This window comes from Crassostrea angulata, chromosome 3, assembly GCF_025612915.1.
Source record: "Crassostrea angulata isolate pt1a10 chromosome 3, ASM2561291v2, whole genome shotgun sequence".
In the NCBI taxonomy this organism is placed as follows: Eukaryota; Metazoa; Mollusca; class Bivalvia; order Ostreida; family Ostreidae; genus Magallana; species Magallana angulata.
In genome coordinates, this window is record NC_069113.1 from 40,733,968 (window position 1) to 40,749,012 (window position 15,045).

Below are 15,045 nucleotides of genomic sequence, written 5' to 3' on the forward strand. Positions count from 1 at the left end.
TAATGAAAATCAGCGTGAATGTCAGTGAAATATCAGAATTGGGGGGTCATCCGGAAAATGCTTACCTGAAAAGATCCCTACCTATGTTATTGATATATGAATATGCATTAATTATGCCTTTGCAAAGAATTATGAGTCTAACAAAATCAAATAATGTTTTGACACTCATAAAGAGTTTGTGTTCTTATTCGTTCCACTAAAACGAATATAATTAATTTATAAAATAAAACACAAATACCTATTAGGAAAAGAAACCCTCTGAAGTGCAATCTAGGGCCATCAATTTTTCTTCTTTATCTTCATTTCTACAAAATAAAACAATACTTTTATAATAATATTCCAATATACATAAAAAAAAAAGGGCGGGTTGGTGGGGGGAAAAGTTACCTGCACTGAAAAAAGCCTTCGAATGTATTATATATATATATATATATATATATATATATATATATATATATATATATATATATATATATATATATATATATATATATATATTAATTATGCCATGTGACTTTCAGCGCTTACATCGGTCAGTTAAAACCCGTGCAATAAGTATTGAAATGTCACCTTAAAAGGTGACCAACAACGTTCAAATACCAATAGATTGTTATTTGGACCTTTGATAAATACATATTAATAATTTCATTGAAATTTATTTCTTTATAGAGATAAGTAAACATTCTGCTTTTCCACTCGAATCCACTCCGTTTTGCGTGCTGCGTTTTAGCAATATCCGAAAGCTTCAACAATTACTGTTGTCAACGTGTGACTGTGAGTATATTCTGGTAACTATTTTGATATTTTTGTTGTTGAAATATTGATTGTAGAATTTTAATGTATAATTAACAGCATTTTAGATTATTTGGAGTCATATTTAATTTTATGTAGGCTCATATTGACATAACCCCCACCCCTTGTTTCCGAGGAAACAAACCGAAAGTGCGCTGGTTTCCTGAAAGTAACGTCGGCAAAAAAAAAAAATACTAGAAAGAAACTATACATATGGGACTTAACGGTGAGAAATTAACCATAACGTTTCTATCAATGTAAGTAAATCAATTTATTTTATACTATTTTTTAATGTGTTTTAAGTGTAATTTATTTAACTGTCATTGTATCTAGCATTATACTAAGAGCTAATTTCTTGTTATGCGAGGTACCAAACTTAATATTACCACGTGGACAAAATGAATACGGAATACTCGGAATCAGATTTAGAATTAGAAATAAAACTGCTCCAAGACACAGTCCAAAAGCGACAGAAAAAATCCCAAACAATAGCTGTTATTGGTCAGCATGGCTGCGGAAAGTCGTCGTTTATAAATACAGTCATGGCAGTGTTCAGTGGTGAATATAGTGAACACGCGCTTGTTGGGAACTTCGAAGAGGAAGGGGAGCACATGACCCGTAGACTGAAAAGGTAAGCTCTCCATTTCAATTAATATCTTGAACAGTAAATGTCAATGTTTGGATTTGAAAAACCAATCTATAATTAAAATTAGACTTGTAAAATGAGTTATAATATGTTTTACGGTGCGACCGTTGGGGCGAGCACAGCATGTGCTCAAACAATGTTTTATGATATTCAATAAAAATAAAATTAACAACGTAAATTAATTTGATTGCAAAATAAAATAAAACATATCTATTTTTCAGGAAATTTACATTATTCATAGTATATAAGATTTGTTATAAGTAGAACAATAGTTCAATCTCAGATACAATGTTTTTGAATAATAAAGATTTTAATGTAAATGTTCATTGCACTCTATCTCCTCTTTTAAAGTGATTGTAACGTACGTCAGTTCAACCCCTTTTTTTTGCTGTAGACATTTTGTCTTAAACTTACATACAAAAATTAACTTATCATAGAGCCCCCCCCCCCCCGCAATGTTAATTTTTTTTTCAATTTGCACATAGAAAATCGACTTATCATGGAGTTGCCCTCTCCACTTTTAAAAAAAAAATAATTTTAATATTTTTTTATTTACGCTTTAAAAAATTTGGGTTATCGTATTATAAAAAGAAAATGGAACCCCCCTCCCCCACACATTGGGATCGGGAGCATATGATAAATGGAAGTGAAAATAAAGAAACCACTGAACTGCTAAAGAGCTGAAGTATTATAATTTTCTTTCATGAATTTGAGAATTATCATTTTTTTTTCTTTTTTGCTCGTAAAGATTTTTTGGACGAGGCTGCCATCCACCCACCTAACCCCCTTTTAAAAAAGGGATGCTATGTGTACGTTCCTGGAAATTAACGTTTCCGTAATTATAGTGAATAAAATAAATGTTAGCATTCATCCAAATGAGTGCAAGTTAGAAACTGTTTCCTACATCTGAAGAAATGTCCTCATTCTTTAGCTTTGCAAGATTTTGAGAGGAATTTCAGCAGATTTACAATAACTTTAGTTTGAGTTATTTCCCCTTATTGTGGCGCCAGTGTTCACGTTGGTTAAGTGTCGTCTGACTTTGTAAAGAAGATGGGTGAATAAGGCGTGTAAAATGCCCATACGAGGAATAATTAGATACTGCAAAATTAAAATATCATTAAATCTGATACTTTTAAAAAAATAAATAAAAAACAATGTATATTTAACGTAACATCGGTTTGTAAATTGTAACCCTTAAATATTTTAGATACCTGCAATAGGTTGATTCAAACGTGCGTATGCGGGTCAAAACCTCCAAATAGTGTCAATTTTTTAACTTCAACGCATTTTCTTTCATAGAATGGGTCTGAGCTCCATATTTTTGTCATAGTCTAAATGCAGTTTAATGGAATTAAAACCGATTTTAATCAACAAAAATGTGGAGAGATGACCTACTATACTTTAAAAATGTCATTTTGTAGCCCAACAATTGAACGTTTTAGAAAAATAATACAAGTCCGTAAATTCGTGGCCAACGTCTCATATAGCATTTAAACACCGCACTTTGTTGTGAATGAAATGGCTCAGTGGTTAGAGCAACAGACATTAGTTGACTTTATAAAACTTGGGTTTTTAGGTTGTGGGTTCGATACCACCAAAACTTAGGTTTTTGGGGTTTTTTAATTTCTTATCTTTTTTTAAAGATTTCAAACTGAATATAGTTAGAAATTAACCTTTTGTAAACTTGTTTTATAACATATCAAATATATTTAATTGAAAAAAATGTTAAATTTGAAATTGTATTTTACTACTAAACCAAATGGACAGTTGCGCCATCTTATTCCCCCATCTTCTTAAAACTCCCCTGAGAAATAAAAGTACGCGAAGTATACTGTTTTATTTACTTAAAAAGCATGATGTTCTTAAAATTACACATTTATATGTACTTTGATTCTCGCGAGAACGTGAGGTTGGAAACCATTGGTACTATGAATATTGTGGGTCAAAATTTACTGACGCCGAAAAAATCTATCGGATCAATGTGTAAACCTTTGTGACTTTGTGTACTGAGGTGAACTTTAGAGGTACCATTGACGAAAACATCGTTATTGTTTTTATTGTCTTGCTATTTCTCGTGAGAGTGTGAAGTGGTGAAAATTGCCATGATTACAGGGAACTACTGGGACGATTAAAACAATGCATTACTGGTCCGATTTACTGACGCCAAAAAAATACATTTAATGAATGTGCAACTAGTCCCAATTTTCTATTCACACACGCCTTGCCGGTAGAGCTCGCTTCGCGCCGGCGCTGCGCGCCGGCAAGCTGCGCTCGCTCTTAAATAATGTACATGAAGGCACTTAGCATCAAGGTTGGGGGGGGGGGGGGCTATTACAGGAGAGCATGTAATAGTAAGTATTTTAACAATATTGAAGTTGAAAGAAATTGGATTATTGCCAAAAATATTAATAACACTGTATGCTGACGCAGATTACAATTAATTTAATTATTTTTGCAATGGTCGTAGCATTCATTGTTTAATGAAAGACTTTGTGAGACTAAGTTTTAATAAACATTGACGTTTTCTATAAGATGATATTCTGAACTTGCTGTAATTTTGGAGCTGTGAAATGACACCATCAATTATACAGATTGTCCAAAGAGAAATACGTAACTGAGGGTAAATGTCTGAAGTACAAATATCCGACTTTAGTGGATATGACGGGGTTTCAGAACGCGGGGGACGACGTAGTCAAAAAGACACTGGACTTGATTTTCAATGGATGTCTCAAAGACGGAACCAAATTGAGTAAGGAAAACCAGAACCAAAGGTGGGTTTATACATGAAACACTAAAGAAAGATCAACCCTAATATCCTGATACGATATTGTATGATTTGATATTTTATTATATAATATATTTAAACAATAAAATGTTTTCTTTGGTGATTCATTCGGGATATGAAGGTAGCGACATTGCAGGAAAAATACATAACCTAACGCAGGTTATGTAAATTTTTCCTGCAATGATCGCGACCTTCATAACCCGCATGAATCATCAAAGAAAGCATTTTTTTGTTTATATTAAAATCATTCTTTAACTAATTAATAAACTGATTATGAAAAGTTAGTATAATTCATTAAATTACTGTTAGTGTACAAAAGTACGTTAGCTAAAAGAAACAGCCAAATCGTCTCCTGTGAGACTTTGAGTCTGGCATCGTCATGATTATTTCGTGCAGTCCGGGATTTTACTAAGGTCGCCGTAGGTTCAGACCAATCGATAAACAGGGCGTGTCAGTTTCAGTCCTGTCAATTTCAGCCGCTGTAGATTTCGACCAATCGATAAATAGGGCGTGTAGATTTCAGTCAGGCTGTTTCTATAGAGCTATGAATTAACTATAAGTTTCCGTAAGAAATAGAGGAAATTATGATTGGTGGATGTAAATATATCATATTAGATGAAATTTTATCTCAGACGTGTGGTGTGTACGGCTCGTGTGATGAACCAACGGGTGATGTTTTATCAAATATTTCCGGTCCGAACTTTTTTTACATAGTCTTTCGCTTCAACACTCCAGTGACCAATTTTCGAAGATTTGCTAGTACTTTAATTTCAACATAACTATATCTACTCCCAAAAATTGATATAACATGGCTTTTGTCAAAGATTTAATACTTTTTTTTGCTTGTCAGGATTTTTGGTAAGGTTTGCAAACCACCCCACTCCATTTTCAATTTGCTTCCGACGCCTCTGTGTAGTTTATAAAACTGCTAATCACGTTAGCCATCAAGGAGTTCATCCTGATGACGCGTCGCGATGAAAGCAGAACGCTTTTGTTGTGTTTATATACAAGAACTTACCGTATTAATGTATCGTAAGACTTTTATTCCACCACCAGTAAGCATCCACATTCAATATTTTCAATTTCGAATCATTGGGCTATAAAAGTGTTTGTTTTATAAAACATCAACAACTATTCCTCGTTTGAGTCAATTCAAACTAACAAGCATTCGCAACTTTGAGTATGTCAACAAACTTGATTATTCGATTCTTCTAAACAGTATTTCCATTTAATCGAGTAATTAAGCTCGAAGAAAAATTATTTGGAGCTTAAAAATTATTTTAGTGAAACTTTGCATTTAAACAGATTTTTTTCCGAAATGACATACTAAATTGTATTGCGCAAGGTCACAATAACCGCATAACATAACGTTGCATCATCGTTTTTAATCTTTCAAAAAATATCAATTTGGGCCAATTAAGGGACTGTCTCAAAAGCTTTATGAAAACATGACAATAACAAACCACAAACCATCTCGAAAATCCATAAAACGAAATAACAAATAAACAAAGCAGAACAACACGGACCTCCAAATAGATAGAGGCAGGATCAGGTGCCTTGGAGGAGTGGGCATCCTCCGCTGATCGGTCACACCTGCCGTGTGCTTTTTTGTCTTAATCGGGGAAAAAACCCGGAAAAGTCCGTAGACAATTAGATGATTAATTATGGTCTAACAATTAGTATGAAAAACGTCAGTCAGAATGCGACCCAGTGGAAGATTGTATTTGCTGACAAGGTCGTTGTGTCGACCATAGAACTTACGAAAAGATGACTTCAAACGAGACTGTTGATAGTCCTGTTTTATCAACTTGTTTGTCAGTAGCTTGCCTCGCCTTAGAAACTGTTCATACGAAGAACATGCCCTTGCATATCAACTGAGAGACAAAAACACCATATGCAGGTGATGAAGGTATATTGCTACATAAGTAAGGAAAGTTGACTATAGAAAAATTGAATTCATCGCGTTTATCATAAAGTTTTGTTGTTAGGTTACCATCAATGTCCATTTCAAGTAAATATCCAAATATGACATAGATGACGCAGACTCGGTGGTATCTTTTATTTCAATTTTATTTAATAATATATATCAAATTGCTCGGCAAGCTTCGCGAATATATGTACACCATTTCAACTTGTTGCAATGGATAAAGCAAATATAAAATCACACAAAATAGATATCCTCTCTGTATCAGATGATTTTGTAATATATAATATTGTATCATTTGATACGATATCGTATAATATGGTATTGCATTATGTAATAATCAATGTATGACATGACATTGAATTGAATATGATATGATAAAATGTTGTATCAAATTATATGGTATGATACACTGTCATATTATGTATCATTTATGATACAATATTGTACAATAAAATATTATATAAATAGTGCCTGTTTGGGAGGGTAACAGTTGAAATTGACACCCCGAGGAAACCATTGTCAACCGACGCGAAGGGTGTGAATTTTAACTGTTATCCTTCCAAACAGGCACTATTTATTAGCAACGGGTATATCCAAGGCCATTTAAAAAGATTTTCATATAATACAATAAATGTGGTTTCATAAAGGTGATGCCTCATGAAGGTAATGCCTCGTCTCGGTGAGCTTTGTAATCTGTGATTACCTATGTTTTTATTTTCTCTTTAGTAGACTTGTAAATATAAAACCTTTATGCATTCGATGTCAAGATTTTCCTATCTAAAATCATAACATAAAATGCATTCAAATCCGATATAAAGTCTCTATCATTATAGAACAATACTGGACAAGTTGCAAGAGCTCATGCACAATGTCAGCAACAACTTAAAAGTTGACAAAATCATTTTTGTTGCTTCTGCAAAATCAAGAGAATGTCCGACTGAGCTCATCAAGGCAGTTAGATCACAAGCAATGGATGGAAGAAGAGGTAAGGACAGTTCATGTTCTCTTTTTATATGTACTAGACTTTGACCCGTGCGTGCACGGGTTGACATTGCATATCGGACATTTACGAAATAGGTACATCGACACACCTTATTATTGACATTTACATAACAAAGCTATAAGCCTTCAATAATGCTATTAATTTCACTACACTTTCCAAAGTTTGAATAATCTGTGTCTCGGGAAAGGCCCTCACCACAGTTAGAATGCCTCCCTTATACCCGTAATGTAGCAGAAAATTGCAGAATCGCTCCGGAACAATTTTGGAGAAAGTTAATGAAGTTGCATTGAAAATAACAGTCAAATTCATCACAACAAACCTTTTTGAGACTGTAAATACCTTTCAACTAAAAATGTTAATCCATAGAATGGAAGAAATCAACACCTTTTCACCAACGTACACGTATTTTCTTTGTAAAACTGGGTCCGTAGTACATTATTCATTTTTACGATAAAACATATTCTATCTTCACTCTCCTAACGAATATAATGTAACTTTTTTGCATGTTATCAAATATTTTTTGTCATCACGAAGACAAAAGTAAGTACTTAGTTGAAATGTATATTTGTTATTTTTTACTTTCCCTCAGAAGAAATCATTAATATATATGAACAGAATATATAACAAAAGTCCAATGAAAATTTACCCGTATCTGTATTATCATTTCTGAGTTTATTCATGGAGATGTGATATTTTGGAAACATAAAGTAAAAATCCCGTTAGGGTGAATGTATTGCGCAAGCGCAAGATTGTAAAATCCAAAAAATCCAGGTGATTTCCGGGATTTTTTGAGGAATTTTCGTTGATTATTAATTAGCGAAGCTTAACTGAGAAAAAATAAAAACCAACTGGTAATCTCCAAGTATCAATGATGTTTAAAATATATAAAACAAAAGACAGTATTCTTCCAATTTCTCGTTATTAAAGACCAAAACTTCGAGTCTATTATTTTAATATAGTAGTATAGATGAAAAAAAAAATTAACGGCAGGTGCATGTGTAGTTTATACTTTCTCTCAGAAGAAATCATTAATATATATGAACAGAATATATAACAAATGTCTAACGAAAATTTACCCGTATCTGTATTATCATTTCTGAGTTTATTCATGGAGATGTGATATTTTGGATACATAAACTAAAGATCCCGTTAGCGTAAATGTATTGCGCAAGCGCAAGATTGTAAAATCCAAAAAATCCAGGTGATTTCCGGGATTTTTTGAGGAATATTCGTTGATTATTAATTAGCGAAGCTTAACTGAGAAAAAATAAAAACCAACTGGTAATCTCCAAGTATCAATGATGTTTAAAATATATAAAACAAAAGACAGTATTCTTTCGATTTCTCGGTATTAAAGACCAAAACTTCGAGTCTATTATTTTAATATAGTAGTATAGATGTGTGCATGTGTTAAAGGGGCATGGTCACGATTTTGGACAAATTCCATTTTTCAATTTTTGTTATTTACAATGCTTTATGAATGCATTTCTAATGATCAAATGAATTTTGAGAGTCAATCGAGGAGTTATAAGCAAGATGCATGACTCACACTTCTTTGCCATTTTAACAAGGCCCGTGTCCTGTTTTTGTTTACATAAGTTCAATTTAACAGCAAAATGTCTTTTTCAAGCTGAATTTGTCTTTCTTATTTATTTTAAACATAAATAAACATTCCCAAACTCAGCGAATGACATTCAAATTCAAAATGCCTTAGTAAAGCATTGTAAACATTAAAATAATTTTTTACCAAAATCGTGACCACGCCCCTTTAAAGGAAGACGTGTTTTACTTGTGGGTATAGTCCACTAATGCATTCTCCATAGGCAGTAATGTTAACGTTATGGTTCATACAGTACAGGCAACGCGGATCCCGTATTGGCCCGCGTTACCGTCACGGTATTTTTATCGTTCCCGCGATACACCATCGCGGTTTTTGATCGCGGTATGGATTGCGACCGTGATGACACCGCGACGGTGTGATTTACCGTTATTCCTGCTGCTGCTTGTTGTTGTTGCTTTACCATTACAGGCAATGCAGGTCGCGTAAATCCACGTCAAATATGCGACTTCAGATTTAAGCATAACAGCTGCATTGTAAATTAATTGTGGTCCATATTATTATAAAATTAATAAATTATATTTATGAAATAGAATTTCATGACATCGGAAACTACATTCGAATTACAACATAAAATGATTATTATGCTGTTTAATTTTGTGATGTGTAAATAAGAACACATATCTTTGTATTTGACGTGCTTATTTCAGTTATTATTTCTATTAGTTGATAATCCTGTTTTTATAACAATCTTAAAATTAAATATTTTCATAAGATATGAACTCCTATCAATGCAGAGCAATTTCATCTTCTCATTTTATAAGTTTACACGCATAGCGCCGTAAACTGTCAATACATGACTTGTGTATGTTTTAAATTAAGAAATGAACAAATGTTGGGAATCAACTAAGAGATCTATTTTTCCATTCAATAATAAAATTATCATTCATATATAAAGTTGGTGCTGCGTTAAAGCACATTGAATCATAACGTGTATCAGTGTGCGTTTCCTGTGTATACATATCAAAGTTTAAGTCACGATAATTTTCTGTGTAAACATGTAGTGATTAACAAACTCAGGGTAGAAAACGACATGCCCTTAAGGGTTTTCACACCTATTCACGACAAAAGAAAAAGTCTATATCGCGTACGGCTTCGTCTAATCGCACAACACCTTACAAGAGAGAGAGAGAGAGAGAGATAGAGAGAGAGAGAGAGACGTTTAGGCGTAATTTAACGTACACTTATGTGAAATATACTAATATCCAATACTAAATATTCATAAAATTAGTATTCATAAAAGAATATGGTACACTGTGATTGAATCCATCATGCAATTTCAGATTTGAGTCCACGTGCTGCACCTGTCAATCAAATCAACCCGCTAGCTCTACCACGTGTTTGCTCCATGATAAAGTTTCGTTCTATTAGTTTTATTTTTAATAAAGAAAAAAAAAAGAAGTATGTTTAACAGTTAAGTTTTTTTTACAATGTTCATGATGCATGATAAACTGTGTTTGGAAAGTTTAATTCGTTCTGTTTTTTCTCTATCTCTCGTTTAATTTATAATGGAGGTTTTTTGCGGGAAGGAACATCTTCAACACGTTTAGCGGTTAAAGAACGCAGTAAAATAAATCAATTAATTGATATAACTATTAGTAAAATTGTTTGATATGCATGTAGAATTCTTCTTGGTCAATCGTTACACAGATTATCTACCTGCCTCATTCCTGTGTATTCTGTGCGTTCAAGCGTAGAGTGATTTCCTGTCAGTGCGACGGTTTCACACCTTTCTGTAAAACAATTGGGACTGAAGTCAAATAATGTTAACTTCGACAGTCTTAAAGCGGTTGGGGGGGGGGGGGGGATAAGGTTACGATAACGGGATACGGGTTTACATATTTGCAGTAGCTTTATATTCAATAAGATTACATGTTCATGCCCACATAAAATGACATCAATACATTTACTGAAATGTTTAAATGTTTTTTTATCGGCATGAAATGCAAAACTTTCAAAACATGTTCTTAATTTCTTTGAAATGTGTAAGAACATAAGAACAGTTTAACAACATTTCCTTCTCAAAATTTTTTATCTAGTTATTCTGTTAAGAGAGAGAGAGAGAGGGGGGGGGGGGGGGCTCGGTCGCGAGCGAACGCTAACCTCCGTCACGGCGGGTAGCTGGTACACCATCACGACACCATGACATGGGATACCCACAATATCTTTCGATTACATAATTTTATTCAACTCTGGGTATCTCTAAGGCTCCTTACTCTCTCAGTCAGACTGACTCTATAAGAACACACGGCTTCGCACTTAAAGATTGTCGTCGCAAACGTAACGCACTTGAAAGTGGGAATCCTCGCGCAGTGACAAACGACGAGCCATACATGTACCTAAAGTAACGCAACACAAATTCAATAAAACGTGAATTCACAAAAAATGTTCTTTACACGTAAAAGACCTTGTAAGAAATGAACGGAACATGCTAAAAATACCGGGTTGGTAATTTTATAGGAAGCCCTAATTTTTAATCACTTGCTCATCATTAGTTGACACGCATGGACTTCAAAACAAACAATACAAATGTAGGCGGACCAATTAATTGTTAAGAAAACACAATCACACTGCGTACACATTTATAACTTTATTGGCAATTAAAATCATTTCATGATAATTTTTAATTTAATGACCTTCTTAAAATATGATAATGGATTCGAAAATATTTTATTTGCAATTGCTGCACAAGTATTAAATTAAATACTTTTATAATTTATTTAATAGCTATGAAATAAAAAAAATAGTAAAAAAGACTCCAAGTATTTCGATTATAATCTCTGTCAAAATCGGGTTAAATATCGTCATTAAATATAAAGAAACATTCAATTTATTTGTCATTCGGGGAGATAACTCCCGCTTGTATACGATACTTTTCCATCGATAATTTTACCGTGGCGGGGACAGGTAGATGATGAGTTTACCGTGATGGGAACGCGGTATACCTGTCTCACCTGGCCGATCACCTCGATGTGTTTATACCGTGACGGGGCGCGGGAAACACGGGATCCGCGTTGCCTGTACTGTAGCTCTGGCCCTAATTTTCGTTCAGCAACGAGGGACCTCTTTGATAAAAGCTCATTAAACTGTCGCGTAAATTTTTTTTCCGTGAAGTCAGATTCGTTTTCAAACTTTGAAAATGAAAGTAATAGTAGGATATTTCATAATTTGGGAAAGGGTGTAGATCAAACAATTTCAATTCTTTTCTTCAAATCACAGGGGCCAAGCCCGTTTTAACATTCCGTTTTAACATTAATTTCAATGTAACCATAAATAAAGAAAGGGGTCGAACTCTGACCCAGATAAAAAACTACCAGCTCGCTTCAAAAGCCTAATAAATCAATTATTTTTTACAAAACTTTTCAATATGCTTGTATTTTTCAGAAAAATAATGTTTAAGATACACTCATGCCGAATTTCAAGTTGATGGGTCTTAAAATAGCGGAGATATACGTCATTAATCTCTCGAATTCGCCAGTTTATTTTTACTCGGACATTTACCGGTCCAGGGCTCACGATGGAATTTTGCCTCTGACAACAGCAGTATTGCAACAAATCGAGAAACATTCGCACTAATCTTTTAAAATCTTACATCAAGTGCATGCTACTTACATCCTTAAATTCCGATAAAATTCCGTAAATACTCTCCAAACTTAACTTTTATTCTGCAGCCACATCAACTTCTGACCAGACCGGCCATTGTGATAGAAAATGTTAAACTCAATTTCATTGGTTAATATTCCTGATGGTCCAATCAGAATCAGTATTTTTCGAAGACGTCAAAGTGGCTGGCCCTGTCAGAAGTCAATTAAAAATAAACTGTCGAATTCAAGAGAATAATGACGTATATATCTCCGCTATATTAAGACCAATCAACTTGAAATTCGGCATGAGTGTATCTTAGACATTATCTTTTTTTGAAAAATACACGCATATTGCAAGTGTTGTAAAAATAATTGATTTATTATGCTTTTGAAGCAAGCTGGTAGTTTTTTATCTGGGTCAGAGTTCGACCCCTTTCTTTATTTATGATTACATTGAAATTAATGTTAAAACGGGCTTGGCCCCTATGCTTCAATGATAATTCAATTTTGACACTTGCTTTTAAAATTACAAATCATCTTTCCTGATATGTGTCCATCATTCTGATTTAAAATGTCCCAATAAATGTATATACATCTGCAAGACAATTAGTATAGGAACTATTTTGCTTAAAGGCACTGCTTTGTTGTCCAACCGATTCTAAATATAGTTAGAAGGATATACCAATGCTCCAAGTAAATTGATTAATCCATCATATCATTTGAAACTGAAGGGATATTTTGTAAGACGATCAAAGTTGTATCAAACCCCCTGCCTCTGATCAAAAGTATCGCTCTTATAAACATGTATAGATTATTACATTGCAATTTTTATATCGCATCCTATATTAGCCCAAAGTCGCTGTATATCAGCCCAAGAGCCGTCAGGCTCGACGGCTGATATACAACGACCGAGGGCTAATATAGGATGCGATATAAAAATTGCCATGTTATAATTGTTATATCATATACTTATAGAAAATATCAAAGAAACAATAAATAACATCATGTGATGAATGATTATTGTTAACAAATCGCTCCGTGTCTATATATTCCATCTCTGATAAACTTTCCTGGAATTTTGCGCCAGCTCAATGTATAACAAGGCGAATTTTCGGTTTATATCGCATAGGGCGGAAAAGGGTATATTTTCTATAAGTATACGATATAAATCTTACATCACACCCCTAGGGTTTATATCACACGGGTAGGCGAAATTTCTGTTTTATGTCGCACAGGGCGGAAAAGGGTATATTTTCTATAAGTATACGATATATACACAATCTTTAAATTGGTTCAGATTTTATTAGTCCCCTATCTGTTTTCACCGGAGGGGACTATAGCTTTCCTCTGCGTCCGTCAGTCCGTCTGTCTGTCTGTCTGTCCGTCCGTCCGTTTGTCTGTCCCACTTCAGTATTCCACACTTTTTTCTTTATGAGTTTGAGGAATAATATGAAATTTGCTGAATAGCTTCAAAATGTTAAACTACTGATCAAGTTTACACTTTTGTAGCGTCTGGTTGACATATTTTCGAGAAAATTGATTTTTTATATTCCAATTTTTAGGTCACCTGAGTCACTCAGGTGACCTATTGCAATTGGTCTTCGTCCGTCGTCGTGCGTTGTGCGTCGTGCGTCGTGCGTTAACAATTTTACATTTTTAACTTCTTCTTGAAAACTACCAGGCCAATCGTTACCATTTTTGGTGTGAAGCATCTCTATGGTAAGAAGAATCTAAATTGTGAAATTTATGGCTCTACCACCCCTGGGGTGCCACGGGCGGGGCCAAATATGCAAAAAAAGCCAAATTTTCAAAAATCTTCTTCTCTTCTTCCTCACAAGTGAGGAAAAAACTGAGTGCATGGTTATGATGTCCATGAGGCCCTCTACCAAAATTGTGAAATTTATGGCCCCTGGGTCAGGGGTTCTGGCTCTAGGGTGGGGCCAATATGGCCATATAGTAAAAATGTATTAAATCTTAGAAAATCTTCTTCTCTACTCCCATATATATTTGTTATAAACTAAATGCATGGTTATGATGTCCATGAAGCCCTCTACCTTAATTGTGAAATTCATGACCCCTGGGTCAGGGGTTCAGGCTCTAGGGTGGGGCCAATATGGCCAAATAGTAAAAATGTATTAAATCTTAGAAAATCTTCTTCTCTACTCTCATATATATTTGTTAAATACTAAATGCATGATTATGATGTCCATGAAGCCCTCTACCTAAATTGTGAAATTCATGACCCCTGGGTCAGGGGTTCAGGCTCTAGGGTGGGGCCAATATGGCCAAATAGTAAAAATGTATTAAATCTTAGAAAATCTTCTTCTCTACTCCCATATATATTTGTTAAAAACTAAATGCATGGTTATGATGTCCATGAAGCCCTCTACTTTAATTGTGAAATTCATGACCCCTCGGTCAGGGGTTCAGGCTCTAGGGTGGGGCCGATATGGCCAAATAGTCAAAATGTATTAAATCTTAGAAAATCTTCTTCTCTACTCCCATATATATTTGTTAAAAACTAAATGCATAATTATGATGTCCATGAGGCTCTCTACTAAAATTGTGAAATTCATGACCCCTTTGTTAGGTGTTCATGCTCTAGGGTAGGGCCAATATGGCCATTTAGTAAAAATGATTTAAATCTTAAAAAATCTTCTTCTCTACTCGACCAAATGTGGGCAAAAAAC

The 15,045-nt window shown here is 34.1% G+C and overlaps 1 protein-coding gene across 5 annotated transcripts in view; it reads left to right on the forward strand.

Moving 5' to 3' along the window:
• The first annotated feature begins 666 nt into the window (after positions 1-666).
• The window catches only part of LOC128175659 (uncharacterized), a 28,385-nt gene continuing 14,006 nt past the window's right edge, over positions 667-15,045 (forward strand). The window contains exons 1-5 of one of the 5 annotated variants that reach the window (XM_052841457.1): positions 667-774; positions 892-1,049; positions 1,160-1,423; positions 4,030-4,209; positions 6,984-7,135. In XM_052841457.1, the coding sequence (XP_052697417.1) occupies positions 1,191-1,423; positions 4,030-4,209; positions 6,984-7,135 (565 nt within the window). In that variant the 5' untranslated portion in view covers positions 667-774; positions 892-1,049; positions 1,160-1,190. Of the gene's footprint in view, positions 789-891; positions 1,050-1,159; positions 1,424-4,029; positions 4,210-6,983; positions 7,136-15,045 lie in introns of all 5 variants that reach the window. The other 4 variants (XM_052841458.1, XM_052841454.1, XM_052841455.1 and 1 more) reach the window with 4 other exon arrangements.